This window comes from Leuciscus leuciscus (genome assembly GCF_965113295.1).
Source record: "Leuciscus leuciscus genome assembly, chromosome: 17".
NCBI lineage: Eukaryota > Metazoa > Chordata > Actinopteri > Cypriniformes > Leuciscidae > Leuciscus > Leuciscus leuciscus.
In genome coordinates, this window is record NC_138741.1 from 17550956 (window position 1) to 17576326 (window position 25371).

At 36.2% G+C, this 25371-nt stretch overlaps 2 protein-coding genes across 3 annotated transcripts; both read left to right on the plus strand.

Moving 5' to 3' along the window:
* The first annotated feature begins 3433 nt into the window (after positions 1–3433).
* On the plus strand, positions 3434–19084 carry LOC309479168 (cytospin-A). The gene is made up of 12 exons (XM_082143096.1): positions 3434–3691; positions 5439–5499; positions 6949–7311; positions 8425–8498; positions 13392–13771; positions 14986–15070; positions 15166–15223; positions 15360–15438; positions 15548–15653; positions 16870–16986; positions 17074–17133; positions 17606–19084. Exons 2-12 carry the CDS (start codon positions 5460–5462, stop codon positions 17693–17695), a joined length of 1452 nt encoding a protein of 483 aa, XP_081999222.1. The 5' UTR covers positions 3434–3691; positions 5439–5459; the 3' UTR covers positions 17696–19084.
* Positions 19085–19781: 697 nt separating this feature from the next.
* Positions 19782–25347, plus strand: gale (UDP-galactose-4-epimerase). 2 transcript variants are annotated; one of them, XM_082143105.1, is made up of 11 exons: positions 19782–19938; positions 20356–20485; positions 20877–20992; positions 22725–22838; positions 23023–23199; positions 23271–23384; positions 23466–23532; positions 24387–24472; positions 24562–24639; positions 24798–24912; positions 25006–25347. In XM_082143105.1, exons 1-11 carry the CDS (start codon positions 19936–19938, stop codon positions 25068–25070), a joined length of 1065 nt encoding a protein of 354 aa, XP_081999231.1. In that variant the 5' UTR covers positions 19782–19935; the 3' UTR covers positions 25071–25347. The 2 variants fall into 2 exon arrangements, with proteins under 2 accessions (XP_081999231.1, XP_081999232.1); XM_082143106.1 differs by having other exon boundaries at positions 20880–20992.
* Positions 25348–25371: the final 24 nt, after the last annotated feature.

Below are 25371 nucleotides of genomic sequence, written 5' to 3' on the forward strand. Positions count from 1 at the left end.
TGAGGCCTTCAAGTCACAGACTGATATAACATTGTGTGGCTAAAGGGTCTATAGGACTGTGTTGGGAAAGACAATATTCTGCTGTCCCCTGTTTATTATGTTCTCTACCCTGAGGCAAAACTCCAGACAGGTTCATTTTGCAGAGTGTAGCAACAAACCGATATTTAACTAGGTGAATAAGCAAGACAAAATGGTGGCAGAAACTGCTACACCATCCTGTTTTTGTTTGTAGAATCTGCACCACCATTCAAAAGTTTGGGGTCAGTAAGAGTTTTTTAAAGAAATTTAAACTTGTATTAATCATGCATTAAATGTATCAAAAGTACATTGTTACAAAATATTTATATTTTAAATAAATGCTGTTAAATGTTTTTAACTTTCTATTCATCAAAGAATCCTAAAAAAAATAAGTTTCCATAGAAATATTAATAAAAATATTATTTTTAATATAGTAACATTAATAGCAATAAAAAAAATTATTTAACAGCAAATCAACATATTAGAATGATTTCTAAAAGATCATGCGACCCTGAAGACTGTAATGATGCTGAAAATTCAGCTTTGCCATCACAAGAATGAAATACATTTGAAAATATATTCAAAAAGAAAACTGGATTTATTGATCAAATAAATAAATAAAAATACTTTTTTTACTCTTTTATTTATTTATTTATTTGTTTTACTTTCAAAAAAGTCTGACCCCAGACTTTTTAACAGTTGTGTAAATTCACTTTAAATAATGTCTTACCATAACCCTAACCCCTCAGAAAGGTTGATGCCAAAAGTAGTTTTGACTACAAAAACTAGCATAACATATAGGACTATTGTCTGTACTGTTGTAATACAATGGTATTCTTGGTGTTTATACACTGTATGGTATCATACAGTACCATGGTAATATCATCTGATTGGTTGTTTTTTGTTAAAATTTTTGTTTGTTCTATGTCATGTTGTGGGAATTTTGTTTTTTTGTGTGTTTTTTTTGTTCCAATAACTGGGTCGTCTCTGACCTGTGTCAGTAGACTTTATAGCCCTTTCCGGCTTTACACGTGCCAAGCTTTACAAGGATGTCCTTCACAACAACTTAACCTCGCATCCTATACTGTCGCAGCTGTCGTCATCGCTAGCATGTCTAAGTGTTTGCTAGCCTCTTTTGTTAATCTCATTGAGAGACAGACAGATGGGGACTGTCTATATAAGCTATGATCACAGGAAGACGTGATAGACGTGCACTCCTACCTGAGTGAGCTCTATCCTCTGTGAAGACTCCCTGTCAGAAAGGAAAGAAACAAGGAACCAGAGGAAGAGGTAGTCCTGCTCACAAACGGCTCCGAGGCCTAGTGACTAACTTGACATGCTTTTTGGTCTCCCACGTACTATTTCAGGATACATTCGCTACTTGCAGGTAAGTAAAATAATCTGTCCAGATGTGCATGTTATGGATTAAAAAACTGAATAGCTAAACAGTCTAAATTAATAATCTGTAGATGTTTATAGTTTTGTACATGTATTTATACCTGAACTGGGGCAGAACTCCAGTGCTAAACATAAAGCTGATTGGACGTTGATGTAATGGGTGAATAATTGTTTTCTACAATTCAAGAATTTTGATAACATTCCACATGGTGTGATTTCTATCACTATAATCTCAAATTAAGCATTAAATCTGCAATTATTACATTAGAGAACTGTTTGATCTAATTATAATCCATTTGTGTAACAATCCGGTCATTATAGAATTATTATGATTTACAAGTGTACTTGGCCATTGTTCAAACATTTAATGTTTCACAGCCAAAAGAAAAGAGTCATCATTCAGTTATGCAGGCTGAGGTGTTCCTAATTAAATGTGACCTGAAATGTAATGTTTGTCAGTTCATCACACAATATAACCATGTGTTTGCACTCTCTTTCAGACATCAGCAGTGCAGACTGTGATCTACAGGGCTCACGATCTTGTAGTGCCGAGGTTGGCTGTTGTTCTGGGTGCTTTGGGGTTTGCAATGTCCGGATACAGCTCTCGCCAACTCACTATTCACCACCGACCCTCCACGCGCATCCTTCATTGGATGTCCAAACCCGCCACTAATGTTGAGAGTCCAGGATCCCCATCAGCCCGAGCCCGTCTGGCTCCCGCCAAGGCTGCCATGGCATCCATCAAAAAAGATGAAGAGGATCAACCAATCAAAACCACAGGTGGCATCGAGCAGCCTGTGAAGACACCAACTGCCGCATAAAGAAAAACTTTAGCCATACAAGGTCTTACTGTGTAAGATGGAGCATTAGTCAATAATTTAGTCAGTAGTGGAATGTGCCTTTGTACAAGAAAGCCAGTTTGCCCTGATTAGTTTGTGTTTATTTATGAGGTCGGCCACAGTTGCTCAAATGATTCAGCAGATCTGTATTAATGACCAACTGTTGGTCATACATTGAATTGACATGTTTGTGAAAATTACTTGAATTTTTTTTTATCTGTGTAAAAATACAGGCATATGGTTTGATGATGTCATGCTTAGGCTTAGTCACTGGTCTAGCGACATTGTGAATTCAACTCAATTTTAATATGCTGAATCAATCCCACATAACTAGGCATAATTTACTCATGTCTGTCAGTGACATCCTGATGACTGGTCTTAGAAATGTATTTACAGTAACAATATCACCCACTATGACTGGGATGTTTCCTAAGCTAAATCGTTTCCTGAAGATTATTTCGCTGAGTTTATTTACTAGGGCTTGTTAATGAGATGTAAACGTAGGGGAGACTGTGAATGAGCGAGAAGCTGATTAACCTGTTCTACACTCTTACAGAGAGAAAATGTCATTAAAAAGTCCTGTATATTAAACTACATGCAGACAACTGGGAGGATTGTTCTGATATGTTTTGTATTTATATTTGTAAGCTTATTTTAGTTTTTATATGGCTGCAGTCCTGATAACTGTCTATCTTATAAACAAGAAATGCAAACCATTGTGTAAATTTAGCTGTGTATGGATTTACATTTTATGCAAATAAAGAACTAACTTAATTTTTCTTAGTCTTTTTATTTAAAAGCCTTTGACTTTTATGGTCTATAGTTTTTTATATTGTGATAAAAAAATCATTAATAAATCACTTCAGCTTATTGCCTTGCAGTCATTACAGTATTACTACACTACAGTAGATCAGATAAGCTAAACTACCGGTATATTAACCACATTCTGTTGCTCAGTGCTCAAGTCTTTAAATTAGGATCAGGTCAGAGGTTATGGTGAACTGACCTGATGAGAATGTAGTATTCGTTAATCTATATAAATCACACCTCAGAGTTAGCATAAAACCTTAATAACGATGATGTTAGTTAATGAGGGAATGTACTCGCACGTGACTCCTGGTGGAAAGTAACTCGGTCACTTGGAGGGTGTTTACACGGGAGTTGTTCATTTGTGAGCTGTCGCTCCTTCAAAAGCTGAGGACAGTAAGGTCATAATGCTTTAGATCTAGTTCACGCTGTTTTCAGTAGTAGTACTGCTCAGTCCTCGTGAGGGGGCAAAAGGACCGTTTTTAACCGTGCTTCAGAGTTCATACCCACATCCTGCATTCTCTGCTCGTGATCCGCTCCCGTCCGTGTCCGTGAAGAGGTGCGACTCCACTAGCGACAGCATGTAAAACTTCCCCGTCAGTCCCGGTGAACACAAGACCTTCAATAAGGTGTGTAACATAAACGATTCATTATTATGGTTTTCTCTATCGTTTAGGTGTTTTTATATTTTATTAATTCATATAAGTATGATTTGCGGTCCTTTTCTCCAGATGGTGATGCTCGCTGTCCGTGTAATCTATGTTATTTTCTTGGTTTATTTTCTTGGTTTAAAGATGTTATTGATAGACTTTATTATTCTCTTGGTTTAAAGTTGCTTGTTCGTTAAACTTGAAGTAGGAGAGGCCGGATATTGTTACATTGGGTAGCAAGTTAACAGTTTTAACCCATATAATTTATCAAAAAGGTAAACCGATGATTGATTAATGTTTTCTTTCTTTTTGTTATAAAAATACAACTATATTAATTAATTACTCTACAAAATATTAGATATTAAAAACAATGTACGTTATTATTGTTGTTAGCAGCCTAGTATTGCTATTAATAAATTGTCGTAATTTATGTAGCCTAAAGTATTTTTGTTAACAAATGGTTGCAAATATATTTCCATGTTTTGGTTGTCACTGACTGCTAAGTTCAGAATCCTTCATTGTTCACATTGTTCAGATTGAATGTCTATAAAAAGTCATTATGCAAACAATACAATTTACCTGAGGAACAATTGTTAGATGCTGTTCTTTAGAGACCAACCAAAATGTGCCATTTATTAGTAGTCCTGATATTATATGACAACCAAATTTACTCGCTTAAGTAAATTTTATATTCTATATGCTTTTTTTAAATAAATTTTTTTATTATTACATTGAAACCAAATGTCTTACAACAATCCATGGTGTTCCCTAATTATTTGCTCTACCTCTTTTATTTAGCAAGCGCTGTCAATAGGCTTTTGCATTTTCATGCAAACTTTACCACAAACCTCATTCAAATTGCTCTACCAGTTGTTGAAGAGTTTTCTGAATATCTCAGAGACCTGGAAGAGGAGTATGAGTGGAGATACTAATGTACAATCTAATGTTATATCTTTTGAGTTATTGTTATGAATGTGCCGGCACCACTGTTATTTGGAAATTGAATAAAGTGCATGGGACATAGAACACGTGTGTGAGAATGGGTGCTAAAGAAAAGGGTAACACTTTATTTTGATGGTCTACTTTAGAGATTCTACTAACTATTTAAGTAACTTTGCAACCACATGCCAACTGCCAGTCAATTAGAGTATTAGTAGACTCTCTGCTTAATAATATCAGCTAACACTTTATTTTGATGCTCCCCAACAGACATTCTACTGACTATAATAAGTAACTTTGTTTTGTAACTACATCAGGGTTACCAAGTCCAGGGTTACTACTTTTAAACAAGATGATTTTTCCGCCGTGGGTTAAAGGTTTATTAGACTGAAATGCTTGTATTGATACAACTGTGCTAGCTGATTGGTAATGGCATTGGTCTTCTTTATGAAAACAGACAGTGTTTATGATTACATAGAGTTTTAGGTGTGGGAGTGGCATATTTTGAGTTTTGTTATTTGGGATAGGGTCAGTTGGCTAATTTAAGGCTACTTTTGATTGGCCATTGGACTATTTTTGTTACGCAGACCTGGGCAACCCTTAACATACTCACCCGAATTTCTAACCCTAACCTAACAGTCTACTACAGTTTACTAATACTTAGTTAGTTAGTTGACATGTAGTTGCAAAGTTACATAAGTAGAATGTCTAAAGTGGACCATTGAAATAAAGTGCAACCAAGAAAAAACAATTATGTGTATAATGAATTTTTTGACTCATTCACTAGACTGAAAAAGCTGTTGGTAACATGGGGAATAACTCTGGAAAAGAACGACATGGATCTTCAGGTAACTAGCTTTTGACAACAAACATACACACACACACACACACACACACACACACACACTCACACTCACACTCACACTCACACTCACACACACACACATATTTGAATATCCTGGTGTATTAGATGTGTTATTGAGATCTGAGGCAATAACCCTATAGGGGCAAGAACCAACAGAGGCATTTTTCACAAGAGATAAAATAACAGCATGCAGAGATAGAGAGATATAGAAACAAAAAATAAAGGAATACAGAAAAGAGTGCTGTGTAAAGTTTCTAGGCATGTGAATGTCCAATATTGTGAAAGAAAGAACTGCAGGACAGTTATTAAATATATTAGAGAGCGAGTCATTATTGGCATACTGTATTGTACATTCTTCCCTGTTATTGGTGGTGTCCAGAGCCCTCAGACTTACTGCATCAGCAAACTTTTCCCACCCAGGGAGACGACAAAGGCTTTTAATGAAGAACACCCACTCACACACATTCAATCTAATCTGCTCCTGTTGGTTTGTATTCAGAAAAAGCAAATAATGAAATCTGCCTATTTTAGAAAACGAAAAATTTTCCTAAATGATTAGTTCACATAAAAATGAAAATCATTTACTCATACTCAAGACGTTTCAAAACGGTATATTTACTTTTGTACATGGAGCACTTTGAATAGTGTGCTGGTTCCTCTAATAATAATGTACCAAAGACAATGTAAAAGCACAATTGAAGTTTTATAAACCTAGTCCATATGACTTGTGCACTATATGTCCCAAGTATTCTGAAGCTTTTTGTGAAGAATTGACAACAATTTAAGTTGATATTTGGCAAAATTTTCAAATTAAGTTTGAAAATAAATGTATTTCTTTTTTATTGCAACAACAGGAATTATAAACAACCTTGTTTGTTGATGGGTTTTGCGGAGCTTAAGGGAATAGCAATAAAAAAGAATAAGGACAATCATATTGTAGTACAAATACAAAATGTAAAGTCTTTTTACACAGACTTACAGTATAATGTGAAAACAAACTTAAAATGGGCAGAACGATAATGGATATTTTTCTTATATAAAAGATTTGCAAAGGATTATTATTATTTATTTATTTTTATTTTATTTATTATTTAAAAATACATTTATTTAAAAAAAATCTTGAATCTTTCTTTTAATGGATCTTTAGATATATTTTGCTAGAAAACAAGAAAAAAAATGAAAAAATAAACAGTGAAAGTAGTGTCATTTATGAAAATAAAGAGACAAAATCTATACTTGGTTGTCAAATCTGTACTGTAGTTACATAATTCTTGTCCCCTGAAATCATGAATATTAACCACATTCTGAACATCCCATGAATAACGGAAATAAAGTTTCATTTCTGTGACAGACTAATCTATGCACACAAGTTATTATGTCAGGTAATGTTTTATTAAAGTATTCTGAGAGCTCCACCTCTGTCTCTCTGCAGGCACTGCTGTGGACATGTATGAAACACCTCCCGCCTCGCCATATAGTCTTGTTTCTACTTGGTCACCAACGTCTCAGCTGGTGTCCATTTCCAACTGCACAAGCACAGCCACCCCAGAAACGACTCAAGATGCTCTCAGTCCGCCACTCATCTCCACCAATCAGAATGATTCACTTTTGGACTGCAGGACAGGGCCTGCGAAAGAGGCTGAGGAATGTGAGATGACAGAAGCACCTAGTCTGTTATCTCATCCGTCGTGTGTGTGTGTGCATGGAGACACAGAAGTGGACGCAAAACTCCTCCAGGAGTGTTTGAACACACTGCAGCTCAACAACACTGAAGAATCTACACACATTCTGAATGGTGAGTCAGACAGTCATGTTATGTACACTGATTCATTCATAAATTAGGGCATGCACATAATTAAATGAACTGCACACAGTATTAGGAAAGTTACTCTTAAAAAGCAATTGTATTGCTATCTACTAATTACATCTTCAACAGTGTGATTAGATTACTGTACTAATTACTCTTTCTAAATCCCATATCAACCTCGACCATGAAACTGTCCTATTAATTCTTTCAAATAAATTAAATGTATTTAATGGGAGAAGGTTAAATTAAAAACATACATTTTAATATTAGATGTTTAATTTTTATGTTAAATCCACTATTGTGTTCTATATAGAATTGTTCTATAGTTTATACAATATTTAATCCAATTACATCAGAAGTAACTAATTAAATTACAGAAAATGTAAGAGTAATAGTTTACTTTTTTAAGGGAAAAGTAATTAAATTACAGTAATTAATGACTTGTAGTAATGTATTACACCCAACAGAGTCTCCGCATATAATAATACATTATATCAAAGTATTATGCAATACAAAAATGCAAATAATAAAATGTAGTTAACCGTATAAGCATGTGTATTTATACTGGCTTATTTAAAAAAAATTAAACAAACAAAGAGGAGAAAAAATCTAATTCTCCAATCTTTTGTTGTTAAAGTCACTTGGCCAACATGGATAGGTTGCATGACATTCTTGAAAACCATGAACAAAATTGTGAAAGGTAAAAGAAAATATAACCCACAGTACATTAAAAAAAAGAGTATTTATTTATTCATTCATTACATTTTTTATTCATTAATTTGTTCATTTTCATTCATCATTTTGGGTTGCCACTTGTCCTGAATCTGGGTCCTGCAGAAAACCTCTGATACCCTTATAGATTTTAATTCATTAAATGTTTATTAAACATTTGTATCACTTTTATCATATTGCTTTTGCTGTGGTTTTATAAAAACAATAAGCCGTTCGAGGTCATGCATTTCAGTGATTTTACCACTGCTGTAAACCTAAAGTAACACGCTTCGTTTAGTGCGTTATTGCTTTATTATGTTCTTAGCAAACACCTGTATTATTTATAATTTGATAAATATTTAGAATCACATTTTTTTAAATGTTTTTCAGATCTGTTACAATGTTTTCTGGTGGAGAGGGAGAAGATGAAGGAGGAATTGAGAAGTTGTAAGGAAAAGATTCAGGTGAATCACACTTGCTTCTTTTTGTACCATCCATGTCCTCTCAGTTTTTGCTTGACACTTTGGTTTCTAAAATTCCCTCTTTTGAAGACAGGAAAATGCAACAGGAAGTAACATTGTTCCCAGAGGGGCAGGTCAGGGAGGGTTTGATAACAGCCTGTCAGCTTCAGCAAAGGCTTATGGGACATGCAATCCTACAAATGACTCCCTTCCTGTCTTAGTTGAGGAATGGACATTGTTTTTGTGAGTGGTTTGTGTTATGGTTCTGCTAACATGGTCCTAATCTGGTAGTCTTAAGGAATCAGATAAAATTAAATCTATTTTTGACAGGAAGGAGGAAGGCAGGAAGGGGCAGAGAAGAAAAAAAGAATGCTTGCATTGATTTCTGAATAGATTGATTTAGCATTGATCTATAGCATTAATATGAAACAAAGATAATGTTTATTAGTTAGTTATAGCAACATTTAAAAAACAGAACGGTGCTCTGGTCACAAGCAGCTATACAGGGTTTCAGGCCTGAAGAAGTAGGAGTGTTTGAGACACAGATGGAAACAGGGAGTGAACAGGACATAATGAGGGGGATGTGGGGAATTCTGTTCAGCTCCTGCAAGAACAAAACTTTTTTGTTTGGCCCCTGTGACAGTAGAAGTCAGCTTGTAACGACTCACTGACCAAACAACGGAGTGAGTGTGTTCCTCCCCAGCCTTCTGTGAGTGCAGTGCACATATCTTTAAAATGCAACTCAACTACTAAGTGCACTTACATGCACTTCAGTTGTAACTAAAGCAGTAACTGATTTTAATGGAATAATGCCGTGTTTAATTTACATTATTTATCAGTGTTCAACATAATCTTTTTCATTAATGTGCCATCATGATCTTTAATAAACTTTCCCTCTTCCTTTGGAAAGACATCTCTTCTCTGATGACATTCACCGGCATGAGGGCGGGACAGTAATCCATCCCTTCCAGAAATCTGTCAATCACATAAGATCGCAGCTATTATCCGAACCAACAATCCAAAAAAATTCCCTTTTTAAAAAAATAAAATAAAATCTTGTTCTAGAAGCCACTGATATACGTCACAATAAGGAAAGTCAGTCACAATTTTCTGTTCATTTTTACTTTAAAAAGTCATATTGACGCTAGTCTGAAATAAAAAAATTTGCAACGTTTTTCCGAAGTTCTCCCGAAGAAATGTTTTGTGATGTCTTTGCAGTTAGACTAACGGACCTTGATAATGCAACTATAGTTTGGCTTTCGCTGCGTCTTAAATTTGTACTTACTTCCCGACTGTTAAAAAAGGTGCATTCTATATATAATATGAATGTGTGTAGTTTGAATGTAATCCGGACGTACTACATCCGCCATGTTGTCATGATCATGTGACCTACCAGCGTCAGTTGCGTTCCTTCAGTTCCTTCATCTCCATTCATAAATGCTCTCCCGTGGCCTCATGGGATTGTAAAGTGTTCATTGAATGCACACTTCAGACTCTCGCCGGAAGTAGTAGGTCATCCAGGGACTTTTCGCCTACTATTTTTCGAATACTATATGCATTCTGACGTACTACTCTGCTTGCGTACTGTTTTCCGCATACTATATAGTAGGGAAGTATTCGATTTCGGATGCAACGTCTTTCCATCATGCAATGTGTATTAAATCTTTCAAATATTTGGTTACACATTGTAATGCGTAATGTAATGTTCATCATGTATACTTGAAACATATGAAAACTGTATCTCAACTACGTATAAAAAGCTGTACGACATAACTGTACATTTACTCAGTGACTCTGTCGCACATTACCACAAACTTTCATATTCACTCATAAGATCTATAAGTCACTCTTTGTAATATTCCCAGTTTCATTTTGACCCGAACTAGCTCTCTCTTGCCCCACTGGACATTGCAAAAAAGTTAAATTTGGTGTTCTAACAATGACTGTACTCAGGGAGCACAAAATCTGTGTGTGTGTGTGTGTGTAAGAGTGAAACAATAACTATGGATGGAGCAACCCACCACCACTCATCACACACACACACACACACACACGCACACACACACACACGTTATGAACAAGAAACTGGCGGATCAGTTCCAGATGGACTGCTCTGAATGCAGGAGTCACACGCTGGATTTGGGTTTGGCTGGAAAAGCTTTACACAGTGTATTAGGCCATTGTGTTAGGCGCACTTGTCTGTGGGCACTTTTCTGTGCGTGTATTACTGAGTGTAGTGATTATGTAGTGTGCAAGGGGTTTGTCAAGTAGGGTGATAGAGTCACACTCTACCCACCCCCACAGACACTGTGCGAAGCCCAAAACAAGAGCAACAACTTCTTTTCATCTGAGATGGGTGTGATACTTCCTTAGAAATCCCACTGAGTCAATGAGCTGATGTCTAAAACATCACCACTGTCCAGAGAGAGAGAGGTGGGGTCATTTTCTGTTGTACCGGGATGCCTGGAATCCACACTCACAATCCTAATGGTGAGTGTGAGCAGAGAGAGAAAGACAGAATGTAATGACTTTAACAAGGTTGGGTGATTGCCAACATGTGTTAATGCGGTTTCATTCAGTCCTTATCCATCAATAAAATTAAGTATCCTTTTAGAACAAATGCTTCAGGATTTAAACAGGCTAATAGGAAAAGGAAAAGTTCATGAAAATCTCTCCTGTGACAGAAAATTCTTGTTTTGTTTAAGGCTGGAATTTTGAAACACAACTTTTGCCCAGATATTTGCCATGCATTACAGTCTGGAATACAGTTGCTGAAAGCCAGAGGCAGTCTGCAGATTTTGGCCAGTTAGAGTTGACAGATTTCACAGAAAATTGCGTGGTGTATGATGGGCACAGACTATTTTTAGCTTCAGATTCTGATTCCAGGATATTTTGAGCTAATTTTAGAACACATATTGTTTTCAATTGTCACGTGTCTCCTAGCAATGAGGCACAGACATGTTTCTGTGTGAGTTTGTTGTGTTCTGAACCACTTAATAGTCTGATGAAGTGTGTGATCCTCAGTCTTTAAGTGTATGATGCCTATAGAGTTTTAAAATCTGTTTAGATAGTGTGTTCTCAAAGTTTCACAAAGTGTGCTGTCAACAATTGGCAATTGTGCTTTGTCGGTTTAAAGTTTAAAAATGATTTTCACATTTCAGACAGCATAGAAATACCTAAATACCCTCCAATGCATGTGTTTCAATATCAGATTGACTCTCATGTGTGTGTCGGAGGAAGTCTTGCTATAATCAGCTCCAGCTGGGGTCTGGAGGCCTCAGAGTGATGAAGAGGGTCCTGAGACTTTTCCTGCTCTCTCTCTCTCTCTCTCCTCCTACTCTAATTCCATCCTCCTTCATTTGTTTAATCGCAGCTGGGGTCATCAACCTTATTCAGGCTAAGGAACTAACGTCTGACCTATACCAACATACATATAGGCTAGTATCATAATGTATTTACATATTTTATGACGCTAACATTGCAATGCCATTAAAAATAATCATTATAGAAGTCAGAGTCATGTAATTGAATAACTTTGGTTGAAGTTAACATACTGATATATTTGTTTAATGCATTTTCTTTTCTTTTTTCTCCACAAAAATGCTTGATAATCGGCAGGCATCTAGTTGGCCTCATGACTCCTTTTTTAACATTTCTACATAGTTGTTCTCCACCCTTTCAACTTAATAACTTTTGTCATTTTTAATAATTTCTCATGAATTTTCCCTATTCTTGTCCTAAATGACTTTGTCTTGATTCTGCCAGAGAGGATTTAAGTGACTTAAATGAACACAAACTACTGACTACTAAAGTTATCAAAGTGAGATTATCATCATTGTAAAATCCTGTACAATAATATAAAGCAGAAAGAAAAAGGTAAAAACAATTAGCAGGCAGAGTTTCAGTCAGTTCTATTGAGAGAGAGACAAGAAATGAAAGAGATGATGAAAGAGAGAAATAATAGATTTAGATTTTAGTTTTTTTACAAATGTGTTATCATGCCTGGGAATCACTCTTGTATTTCTTGACATCTGACTATTGAGCAATCATTTTTTTGCCAGAACATGCTCGGGGCTGCAAGCGGAGTAAGATTCCTGTGTGTGTGTGTGTGTGTGTGTGTGTGTGTGTGTGTGTGTGTGTGTGTGTGTGTGTGTGTGTGTGTGTGTGTGTGTGTGTGTGTGTGTGTGTGTGTGTGTGTGTGTGTGTGTGTGTGTGTGTGTGTGTGTAAATGTGACACGGCTCTGGACCACTGCATGTAAATAATACAGGACACGTTTTATATCTTTGAAGTAGAATTTGTTGCTGATCTGACCGTCTCAAATTCCTCGGCAGAGCAGAGCGGAGTTTAATGTAAGCATATTGGGTGTGAGTGTGTGTTTAGCAAACAGTGAGAAGTGGACAGCAGCACAGTATGATCACCATAGCGGTGAGATTCACAACAAACCTTCTGACCTCATAGACTCTGAATTACTCTAGAGGAAATCCAAGAGGAAAACATTAATATCCTCAGTCTACTGCTCTGCATACCCCCAAATGGTTTTAAGTCAGTTATTTATATCTTTTGCTGTATTGTGTCAGTAGAAAATATCAGTTTACATTTCCAAACATTCTTTTTGCCATTAATTGTAATAATCCAGTGAGATTTGTGTATGCACAAGGAGTCTGACAACAGCCGGTATGATCTGATCTCACCATCATCGAGTCCGTCTGTGATTACATGAAGAAACAGAAAAAACTGAGACAGACTAAATCCAGAAGAACTTATATATGTGTGTGTGTGTGTGTGTGTGTGTGTGTGTGTGTGTGTGTGTGTGTGTGTGTGTGTGTGTGTGTGTGTGTGTGTGTGTGTGTGTGTGTGTGTGTGTTTGACTCAACAACTGTTTTCTCCTTCTGTAGGCAGAACGTGAGGAGTGGCAGCAATTCCAGGCTGACCTGAAGGTGGCGCTAGTGGTTTCAGACAGACTGAGGGCAGAATCTGAGGAAGAGCTAAGTTCTTTAAGAGCAACAATGCAGGACATGGGCACACAGCTAGCCGATGCCTTACAGGGTCGCCAGGAGTTCAAAAGTCGATTAGAGAGCCTCAGAGTTGAACTGGAGCAGAGCCAGCAGAAATTGAAGCAGGTCACAGGCAGCCATCAGGGGGCGCCGGTACTGAGGGGCCTAGAGAGACGAGTGGAGGGTTACGAGAAGAGCACTGGACCCGAAGAGCAACTGTGGACAGATGAGATTAAGAGGAAAAGAGAAATTCGCATCTCTGGTACTGCAGAGAGGTCAAGGTTAGTATTATCGAGGGTTCAAAATTGATCAAAAAGTGATCCTTAAACACACAAAGGTTAAATTTTTGAGATCAAATAAATGTGAATTATTAAAGTTTAATATAAAGTAAACTGGTTAGACTTTACAATAAGGTCCCATTAGTCTTTAGATAATGTCAATAAACCTTTTAGCTGTTTTTCCTCTATATTTTAAATTAGTGCTGGTATGGTGTTTCGGTTGTGAACGACTCTGTCTGCATCCGAAATAATCGCATACTTCCCTACTATATAGTAGGCGAAAAACAGTATGTGACAAAAGAAGCATGTTCGAATTCACAGTAGTCATAAAAGAGTAGGCAAAAATTACCTGGAAGACCTACTTCTTCTGGCGAGATTCAGAAGTGTGCATATGATGAACACTTCACTATCCCATGAGGCAACGGGAGAGGATTTGTAAATGGCAGTGACGCAAACCAAAGTCCCTTTCAAGGACGCGATGCAACTGACGCTGGTAGGTCACGTGTTATGGGCAACATGGCGAGATTACATGCATTCTACAAACATTCATACTATATAGAACATACTTTTTAAGCATTCGTGAAGTAATTACTTATTCAAAATAAGTACCTACTCAAGAAAGTATGCGATTTCGGATGCAGCCCAAGTGTTTTTGAAGGAATCTGTTGAGTGAATGATTGAAAGAATTACTCGGTACTCAAACAGATGCTCACTCATCACCACCTACTGATGTAATGATGTAACAGTCACAGAATAAATCAGGATCTGACCGAGCTTTGTTGGTGATCTGAATCAAAAGATTCAAGTAAATTCAAAATGAATCAAAAAAATCCTCAATTTTAGCTCTTCAGGCTTTCTTTGAACATGTAGTAGTTTTTAAATCGAGGTAATGGATCTGTCTTGTCTGAACATGTTAGAACTTAGAATGGAGTCGATTCGCCTGAGTGGAATCGATTCACACCTTTGGAATCTACAGTGCTCTCTCTCACTTCCCAACTGAATCAATGAATCAGTTTTGATTAAGTCTTATTCAAGCTTGTCTGTTCATTGAGTGAGTTCCATTCCACTGTGAATCAGTGCGCAGTTCTGTAATGCATGCTGCAGACATATCTGATTTGAGAGCATTGTTTAGTGATTCTAAATGATTCATTGTTTACAGCCCACAGTCTGTCAAAGAGACCTATGTTACATTCATGGATCATTCCATCATTTTGCAGGAGTCTGTGCAGACTGCCCTCCAATTACCCTGATGTTGTTGTAAATGGTACTTCCCAACCCTCCATGGCTATGCCAACAGAATCTGTGAGTAGAAAAAGTAAAACATATTCCCTTTTCTGCTATTTTCAGTTTTGGGATTTTTTGTATTAATACATCTGAAATATTTGCTCACTCCTCAGAGCAAGACTCAAGCATTAAGTTTAGAGCAACAGAGCAACATGACCAGCTCCATTAAAGGTATCAAAACAGGGGTTTCATTTGCACAATATCCTGTTGATTGGGTTTCATTGACTATTTGTACTTTTGCTAGCATACCAGACTCATACGGACACAAATGATTTATCCTGTGTGCGTGTCTGTGCATGTCTAACAGACAGGAAAGTGGAGAATTCACAACTACAAACATGCAACTCTTCGGGTTTAGATGTGACAAATAAGATCAACAGGACAAGGTGAATCAAACACCAGCATTATCTCTTTTTTCATTACCATTCATTCATGAGAAACACTGGAATGATAGTCAAATAATTGAGAATTGACATCCATCTCCTTTCCCATCAGGACACAGGAGGATTTCCCATCAGGACTCAGGTCGCTGAGGCTTCATGGGAGTTCTAGGCGGAACTCCCTGCTTCGCTGGTGTCAAGGCAGAACTCAGGGATACAAGGTATTGAATTGAACCAAACTAAACGAAATAGCTGACCGATCAAACTTGGCAGTCGGCCACACACCCCCTTGTCTCAGCCTTAGACAGCACGGACCACCCACAGTGCTTTCACTGACCATCTGATGCACATTGTACACACAACTCAAAAGCACTCTCTCAATCTGGAAAGCTCTTGTCTGACTTGCATTGGGGGGTTTATCAGTCTGCCTGCAAAAAAATAAAGCCTCGGAAGTCATGTTTACAAGTTACTGGGTTGAAACAACAAACACTATGAAGAAAGAAATTGTCACTGGATTTCCTAAAGTGCAATTTTGATTTTGTTTGAGGCTCTTAAAGCAAAACAATACATTTATTCAGCAAAATGTATATATTTATTTAAATTAATTGAATTGATCAAAGGTTACAGTAAAGATATTTATAATAATACAAAATATTTCTTTCAAATAAATGCTGTTCTTTAAGAATCTTGAAAATATATCACAGTTTTTATAAATAATATTAATCAGCACAACTGTTTTCAATATTAATAAGAAGAAATGATTCTTGAGCACCAAATCAGCATATTAGAATGATTTCTGAAGGATCATGTGACACTGAAGACTGCAGTAATGATGCTCAAAATTCAGCTTTGCCATTACAAAAAGAAATTACATTTTAAAATATATTAAAATGGAAAACAGTTCAATTGTTTTCTATTTTATAATATAAATATAAATAAATAATATAAATATATATTACTGTTTTCACTGTATTTTTGATCAAATACATCCTCGGTGAGCATGAAACTTATTTCAAAAACATTTTTGAAAAGTAGTGTATATGTATTTTCCGCCACCTTTTTTAATTGTATTGTGAAACAATAGGGATTTATTGTTTTTATTATAGACAGGAATTGTCATCACAGAGTGTGAAGAGTTCTATTGATCTTTTTTTCTGTACAACCAATTCATGAAGACAGCCACACCATTGTTTAAATAAACTTTTTCTACACAGGTCTATTATCGTGATACACACTATAAAACCAAACAGCATGTAACAAAGACTAAACTAACTGTGGTTGGTCACTTTATATATCAGCCACCCAAGTCTCTTCCTGTCTAAGTGGGTGGTTCTTGGCCAGAACAAAGATGCAATAAAATTGTCTAAAATTGTCCTGACTGATGTAAACTATCTGCCTGTCTCTCTATTATTCTGCTGCCTCCTGTCTTTCCTGCAGAATATAGAGATCACTAATTTCAGCAGTTGCTGGGAGGACGGTTTGGCCTTTTGTGCGATTTACCACAGTTACCTCCCCTCTCACATACCATATGACAAACTCAGTCCAGAGAACAAGGTAATACACACATCTTACAGATGCTTGCATGCAAACATATTAGCAAAAGGGTTGTTATGATGATTTTTATGATGATTTTATCCATAGAAAGAAAACCTGACTCTAGCATTCCAGACTGGAGAAGGCTTTGGAATCTCTGCATCACTGGTGAGATGATTGAGTTTTTTTCTAAGCTGTCATATTTAAATTCATAACTTAATCCTATAATTACTCCACCCTGATTCAGCCACCAAACCAATCAACCAAATGCACAATTAATTAGTTCCAGCTTGAATCAAAAATATTCTGTCAGATATTGATACTGACTTCAGAATATGCAAGACATGAGAATGAAAAACATGTCAGGCCAGATGTGAAAATGACTCATGATTGAGTAGACATGAGAAAGACTCAGATATGATTGATTAGATATGTAATTGACTCAGAAATGAATGCCTGAACGTGATAATTACTCAGAGATGATTGACTGGAAATGTAAATGCCTGGCTGAATGCATTAACAATCATGGTTGGCCTGATTCAAAAAACGACATGATTCATTGGAATAATGCAAACATGAATGCAAACAGGATTTCATGTGGTTGTTCATTTGTGAATAATGTTTCATTGTGGTTCCTCAGACGGTGGAGGAGATGCTAAAAGATGATGCACCGGACTGGCACAGAGTTCTGGAATACGTAGAGAGCATCTACCGACATTTTGAGATGTGAGACTCCGGATATACATGTACTGATCATTTGCACAGTCATCACAAATGCTTTCAAAATTTCAACATGGCCTCAGAGGGGAGCGCACAACTTTGAACAACCTTAAAGTAGACCTGAAAGTTCATCTTTTGTTGCTGGTTTGTATTTGAGTTTGGCTGGTTAGCATGGCCCGCTAACCCTGCCATGTGTTCTGACTTATTGCAAGCAACAAGTGAATTGCTTGTTTCATTGTATTATACTGAAGGGCTCTTAAAAGTGTCAAATGAACTTAAAGTTGGCATGAAACAAAGGTTGCAATAGTATTTTCTATTGCAGTTATAAGTTATTGAGCGATTATTAGATTATGAGTGCACATGAATTAAAAATAAATAAATAAATAATGATGTGCATGGATACGGCATTGTACTGCAATATTCCATAAAAATACAAGAATTGTCCTTTCTTGCTGTGCCATTAATCAATCAATCAGCATTTACTTCTCAGTTAATTAATTAGCTCATAAGTTATGTGCCTAGAACTGAGAGCCCAAAAAGGAAACAAGCAGGTTGCATACTTGTGTGGGTCCTGCATTCATCCCACTGAGATGAACTGGAATACTATTTGATGTTCTAGTATTATAGACCTCCTGTCCTGAGCAAAACTCCCAAAGAAGAGCGGCGTGTTTGTGTAAGGTTTGTGAGTTTGATGAGGAGTGTCCTGTTTTTATTATTGCTACTTTCTGCCCTCTGTTGGTGTTTGTGTGGAATTGCAGGTTTCATCGTCAGTTTCTCGTTTTGCTCTTTTTTTTTATTCCGATACAACACGACATGAACTACGGTGTAAATCACAAATCCCAAAAATCATTACTTTTGTATGTGTGCCATGTTTTTATTCTCTGTGATATTAAAAGTCTGAATAAGGAACAGCGCTGATTCGTTCAGTAGCTGTAATATCATCCTGTTCTGTTGACTTTGAGCCCCCAAACCCACTGATAACCTGACAGCCATTAGCGTTTTGTAGATATGAATGGAAAGTAAGATTCCAAAGACAAGCATTAATAAATAAATATTTTTATTTATACTGTTTGTTTCATTGACTAATGAGGAGTGAGGCTTGGCAAAACTTGAGAGTGATGCGTGTAAGTATATGATTGAAAATGTGTGTAAAATAGGAACATATGAATGAATATTCCTTATTTAAAGTGTGGATGAAAGGGACAGGCATCATCATAAATGGTTAACTGCACTTTACAGATTCAATAGTCTCAAATTTCTATTTTTTTTTCAAGTCTCTGGCACTCTTGGAAATGCGTTCCTATTTATATTTATATTCCTATATATGCAATTTTTGGTTCTGTGGTCTTTAATGGATAGAAGTGACTCTTCCTGTTTTGAAATAAATGAATAAACCAGTTGACTGACATATGATCATTGGACAGACACGTCAGAATGAAAGTTGTGTGCGTAAGGGAAAATAGTTATCATGTGAGGAAACAACTTTTTTTCATAATAAAAGTAATTGTGAGAACGCATGATTAATCAAAGCCGTAGCTACTTTATGTTGGTACTGTAAGTAAATATTACAGTATATATTACTGAATCCTTTTGCCTTCCTTAGTCTATTTCTGGTGTTTTTTGTATTGTATTGTATTGTATTGTATTGTATTTTACTTTTTCAATCTTTTTGATATTTTTCTTTTCTCCCTGGTTTTTGCTTGTTTAAAAAATTATTTTATATTAAAAAAAATGTTCAAAGAAAAAAAATGCAACAAAAAATAATAAAGCTGGGAAAAAAGTGTATAACAATAAAAATGTGTCACAACAATACATTAAATTTTTCACACTGTGGTTCAAGGCTTCCATGATACTTGATATATTTTTTGTAATATATTTATATTGATTTACTTTTTTCTCCAAAGAACGGATTTTAATGAACATAATGCATTCTTAGGAGGGCATTTACAGTTTTGGTTTACTGGACACCGATCTCCTGCTGAAGAACACTAAAAATTCTGCATGGATGAATGAGTGATTGAGAAAGAACGAAAGACAGAAAGGCAGTTGAAAATGACAAATTAATCAAAATATGAAAGACTTTTACTTTAAAAAATAAATTATGAAGCTCATGCATTAGCTGCTTCACACGCTTCCACGTATCCCTGAAACCAGGAACCAAGAATGAATAAACCAAACAGACTCGGTAAACTCTTCCCGCCTGTCACCTGCCTGCTTTCCAATAACCCTCACTGAACCGCATTCATCAGCATGGTGAGTGGAAATAGATCTAAATGTGAGCTGTTGTGTTGTGTTGTGTTATTGTTTGTTTTGTTCTGAGATATCAGATATCTTACTTTCTTCCTTCAGTCAGGTGACATTTAAAATCTTACTGTGTTTAATATCAGTGCAGTCAGTGTATACCAGTGTAGTCGGGCTGATTTTAACTAAATTGATCTCTTGAACGTTTTGGGAATCATTAGTGAGGTTTAAATGCAGTTGTGATTTGACCGCCATTGATGAATGAAAGAGCTCCATTCAAATACAGTAGAACAGGATGCTACTGGTGAATGCAAAGCCACGTAGTGCACGTACAGGTTGAGAAAAGGTAGGACACACCCACATACCTGTTAACAATGATCCAGTAATTACATTCACCTTTGTATGGCTATCTTTCTGTCTGTGCTGAAGGCTCTCAACATGGGTCAGAAGATCTTGGTGACAGGAGGAGGTGGATACATTGGCAGCCACTGTGTTGTGGAGCTCATTGAGGCTGGTTATCACCCTGTGGTCATCGATAATTTCAGTAATGCTGTCAGAGGTAAACGGACTTCTATAAATCACACTACTGAAGGTCCTTGTTGGTATCCTGAACACATTGCATTACAAAGAGTCTCAGTCAGAAATATCCTGCATGCACAATGAGCCCTTGTGTGGAATCTATCAAGTAACAGTTAACTAACTAAACTTTTTTTTTTTTTGTATGAATTTAAATATTTTATTATAATATTAAATACTTACATAGTTTTTCCTATTTATAGTATTAAATATTTATATATTACATTTTGAATTTTAAATAAAAAATCTTGTAATAATATTGCTTACTCTGCATTTTGGTTTAAGACAAAACTTCAGTTTCTTGTTAGCTGACAGAATTTTCTAATGTATTTTTTAAATGTCCGTCATTCTTTGTGGATGTGTGTTGTGTTGAGGAGAGGGTGATGTTCCAGAGAGCTTGCGGAGGATAGAGAAGTTTCTGAACACTCAGATTGAGTTCCATGAGCTGGACCTTCTGGATAAACCTGGACTGGAGAAAATATTTAAAAAGGTAAAAATGAATGCCTACTCTTGTTTGTATCCTGTATAATGAAATCTAATCTTCATTTTGCTGTTATATATTGAGCCACAACATGTCTGCTGTGTATATATATATATAATATATATGCGTTTCCTGATGGGAAGGTAGTGTCTCAAAAAAATTGTATGAGCAAATAACCGATATTACAAAAATAAAACAACACAAATATTGGAAAATGTGACATTACAAAGTGTAAATGTCACTCATTTTTATAAAGTTACACTGTCCAACAGCGCCACCCGCAGGTAAAGTTACACCGGGAGCCCCCCCCAAAGCATGCAGTGAGTTTGATGGGGGGTAATTGAGGCTACATTAATCCGGATACATTTGAAAACGGCGTTTTCGTTTATAAACGCTCTGCGTCCACACTAGCGTTTTCACGTGTGCATGAAAAACTTTTGAAAAACTTCATTTAGATACATTTCACCATTTAAATTTCATAAGTAATAAACCAAGATGGTGTTCATTTGCAAACTTGACGTGACCCTATTCCTTCAAACAAGAAGACTTAATTCCTTTAAGTTTTAAGGGGAATCTACAGAGCTCACATTATATGGTTTAATAATAAAACACTTGGTTAAATTGTTCTATCCTCTTAATCCAATTGTTATGGCAGCCCCTAACTGAGCATATAATACTTGACATATTTTACCGTTACAACTATAGAATTACATCTAGAAACTAGCGTAGGTCCTTTCAGCCGGAAGTTGAAGTCCCTCTCAGCCGGAAGTAAGATGACAAAACGAACGTAATGGCGTCACTCTTGTTGTCGTGGAAAATAAGGTGAATAGGGAAGACTAATTAAAAAGTAAACAATACGGCACTTTTTTTGACTGTCACCTCAAAATCAAACTTGTAATGGTCTGAAAACATGATGACTGTGGGAGTTTTAGTGAGCAATCAGCTTGGGGAAATGTTTTGTCTTTGTGCGGTCTTGACTATTAACAAGAAAAGCTGAACATTAGTTTACAAATGTGTTTAAATTGTTACTGCCTTTAGTTATTTTGAAATAAATGTAAAAAATGCATAAAAATACGAACTTGATTAAATTTATTCTTGGTTTAATAAATAGAACATTACATAGAGTAATACATAAAATGCAAAAAAGATTTTCCTAGTGGGAAAATATGAGTTTCCAGTAGAAAATTATTATAATATTTCCTTTACTCCTGAAATTGGACATGAACTCCCTCTCAAATCAGATTTCCCAGTTGGAAACTCAGATTTCCTAGTAGGAAAATACGAGTTTCCTAGTAGGAAATTATTATAATTTATTGTCTTTGCTGAAGAAATTGGTCATGAACTCCCTCTCAAATCATATTTCCTACTAAGACACTCATATTTCCCAGTAGGACACTCAGAATTCCTATTGGGAAAATACGAGTTTCCTAGTAGGAAAATACGAGTTTCCAAGTCGGAAATTATTATTTCTTTTTTTATGTAACGTTTATTTAACCAGGAAAATTAAGTTTAACAGGGACATCAATTTACATTTGATTTATATAAAAAAAAGTGAGGACTTTGCCTCATTTTAAAACACCACTGCGCACACCACTTATATATGTGTTTGTGCTTTCCTTCATACTATCATTTTCTTGACTCAAATCCATCTACTAATTTCTGAACCGAGCTGGTTAAATGTAAAACAGCGTCCCCTAATGGTTAAATGATTTAATGGTTTTCTCTGCCCTCTGTGTCTCAGCACTCCTTCTATGCAGTGATGCATTTTGCAGGACTGAAAGCTGTGGGTGAATCAGTAGAACAGCCTTTAAAATACTACAGAGTCAATCTCACAGGAACCATCAATCTGCTGGAGGTAAGAAATGTGTCTGAAATTGTAAATGTCTTTGCATGGATCATTTTATGCATGGAGAGTCCATGTGAATCTGATTCTTGAAATCCAGATTTAGTACAGTTAGGGGTTTCTTTGTGCATGTTAGTGCTTTCGGCTCTGAAGGAATGCCTTACTGGCTGTGGCTGTGTGTGTGTGTCTGAATCAGGTGATGCAGTCTCATGGGGTGCGTAATCTGGTATTCAGCAGTTCTGCCACCGTCTACGGGGACCCACAGAAACTCCCCATTGATGAGCAGCATCCAGCGGGTGGCTGCACAAACCCCTATGGCAAGACCAAGTACTTCATTGAGGAAATTATCAGGGACCAGTGCACAGCAGAGAAGGTAGTTGACCGCTCTGTTATGACGCTTTTGTGTCTGTGTGGCAGGTGTGTAACTGATCAAATGTCTCGCAGGACTGGAATGCTGTGCTGCTCAGGTACTTCAATCCCATTGGTGCTCACATCTCAGGACAGATTGGTGAAGATCCTCAGGGAATCCCAAACAACCTTCTGCCTTATGTTGCCCAGGTAACCTGTCTGAGCACTTGAGGTTCAGAGGAGTCTGTGTGCATTGTAAAGGATGTTGTTCTTTCTCACTTTGTATGGCAGGTTGCTGTTGGAAGACGAAAACATCTGAATGTGTTTGGAAATGACTACAGCACACCTGATGGGACCGGTAATGAGAGATGGTTTTCAGCATGTTATTTTTGTCTTAACATCTGTCTCTTATTTATTCATTTCTGGAGTTTTATTACTTTTGAATAATCAATTAGTTTTTATTCATATATATGTGTTGGTAATGTTAACAAACTATTAAACATTGGGGGGTTTTATTGAATTTTTAATTGAAATAAAGCTGAAATAAAATATAAATATTAGATAAACTTAAACTAAAAAGTTAATTTAGAAAAGTTCCCTTTGCCATTTAAATGAAATAATCTGTTTGAGGTAAAGTACTAAAATAGCTAAAACTAAAATTAGGAGATGGAAATAGAAAATGTATTTTATAAATTTTTTAACTAATAAAAATGACAAAGCACATAAGAAAATTACTAAAACCTTAACTCAAGTTAAAAAACTGAAAATATAATTATGTAAAATATAAAAATGAAAGCTATTTCAAAATATTAATAATTATTCTAACAGTGTATAAATAATAAAATAACACTGGTTTTATTTAAGTTTTTTTTCCAGAGTTTCTGTTTTATTTATTTTTATTTTAGTGCTGTCTAAGTTTGTGATAACTGGTATCATTTATCATTTTAATGAATGCAGTTAAAATTCTATGCAGTGTCTAATGTTTTCCTATTCAGTCGGAGGCATTTTAATGTTTAATGCAGAAGGGTTGTAAAGGTTTTATAATATACAGTGTTATAAAACCATGTTATGTTATTTTAGTTTGGTTTGTACTCATGAATTTTGTTTAGTTATAGTTCCCCCCCCCCCCCCCTAGTTATGTTTTTATTTCAGTTAATTTTGTTCCCATTTTGTGTTCCTTTTCAATAACACTGATTTACTCTTCCTGGCTAGGTGTGAGAGACTACATCCATGTTGTTGACTTGGCAAAGGGGCACATCGCTGCCATCAGGAAACTGAAGGACAGCTCTGGGTGTAAAGTACGACATTTTTTTCTTCCTCTTTAATGTACTCAGTTTTTCACATCCCTTTTTCTCAGTTTTACTTTTCTGTCCTGGTCTCCGTGAAGGTTTATAACCTTGGCACAGGTACAGGTTACTCGGTGCTACAGATGGTGAATGCCATGGAAAAAGCTTCAGGTCGAAAGGTGAGGGGTAAAGCTGCTGTGGTCCAAAGCACATATTTACCATTTATATATGCATATATACAATTTGTTTAGCCTGAGGTCACCTTTATGAAATTCTCAATGTGGTGTTTAAACTTGCAATATTTCCTTCAATGGTAGTATTTTTCCTCTGGTTCCAGATTGCCTATCAGATTGCCCCTCGGCGGAGTGGGGATGTGGCCTCCTGCTATGGAGATCCAACTCTGGCGGAGAAAGAACTGGGCTGGAAGGCTGAATACGGCCTGGAGAGGATGTGTAAGTGTAAACTAAAAGCATTTTCATAGATTTAGATGGGTGAGAAATACTGACAGCTCACGATTAATCTGACTCTTTTATCTGATCACACAGGTGAGGATCTATGGCGTTGGCAATCCCAGAATCCCACGGGATTCAGTAATGGAGCACTGCCTTGAAGCTGGATGAATGCAGACTGTTTCTTATGAAAATAAGGGAATTGCACTCATAGCAAAAAAACAAAGCCAAACTGGGACTATGGTTTCTTTCATTTGTAATAATTATATGTAAAATCATTATATTACAAGAAGCCTGAATCTAAACAAATGATTTCATCTAATTCATCATCTGTCTCTCTTTTTTTTATGTAATCTCACATGTATTAAAGTACATTGATCTAATATAGAATTATTTATACTTCCTTGTCAGTATTGACATAATAAAAATGATTTCATATGTGGTGTTCTCTTTTTCTTGTTA

Excerpts from the sequence above, each read along its gene's own strand:
- LOC309479168 (XM_082143096.1), top strand. The coding sequence starts at position 5,460 with ATGGGGAATAACTCTGGAAAAGAACGACATGGATCTTCAG. Across the intron at positions 8,499-13,391 it reads GTTGTAAGGAAAAGATTCAG|GCAGAACGTGAGGAGTGGCA; the intron begins GTGAATCACACT and ends CTCCTTCTGTAG. Across the intron at positions 13,772-14,985 it reads GGTACTGCAGAGAGGTCAAG|GAGTCTGTGCAGACTGCCCT; the intron begins GTTAGTATTATC and ends ATCATTTTGCAG.
- gale (XM_082143105.1), top strand. Across the intron at positions 24,473-24,561 it reads AGGACAGCTCTGGGTGTAAA|GTTTATAACCTTGGCACAGG; the intron begins GTACGACATTTT and ends GTCTCCGTGAAG. Across the intron at positions 24,913-25,005 it reads ATACGGCCTGGAGAGGATGT|GTGAGGATCTATGGCGTTGG; the intron begins GTAAGTGTAAAC and ends CTGATCACACAG.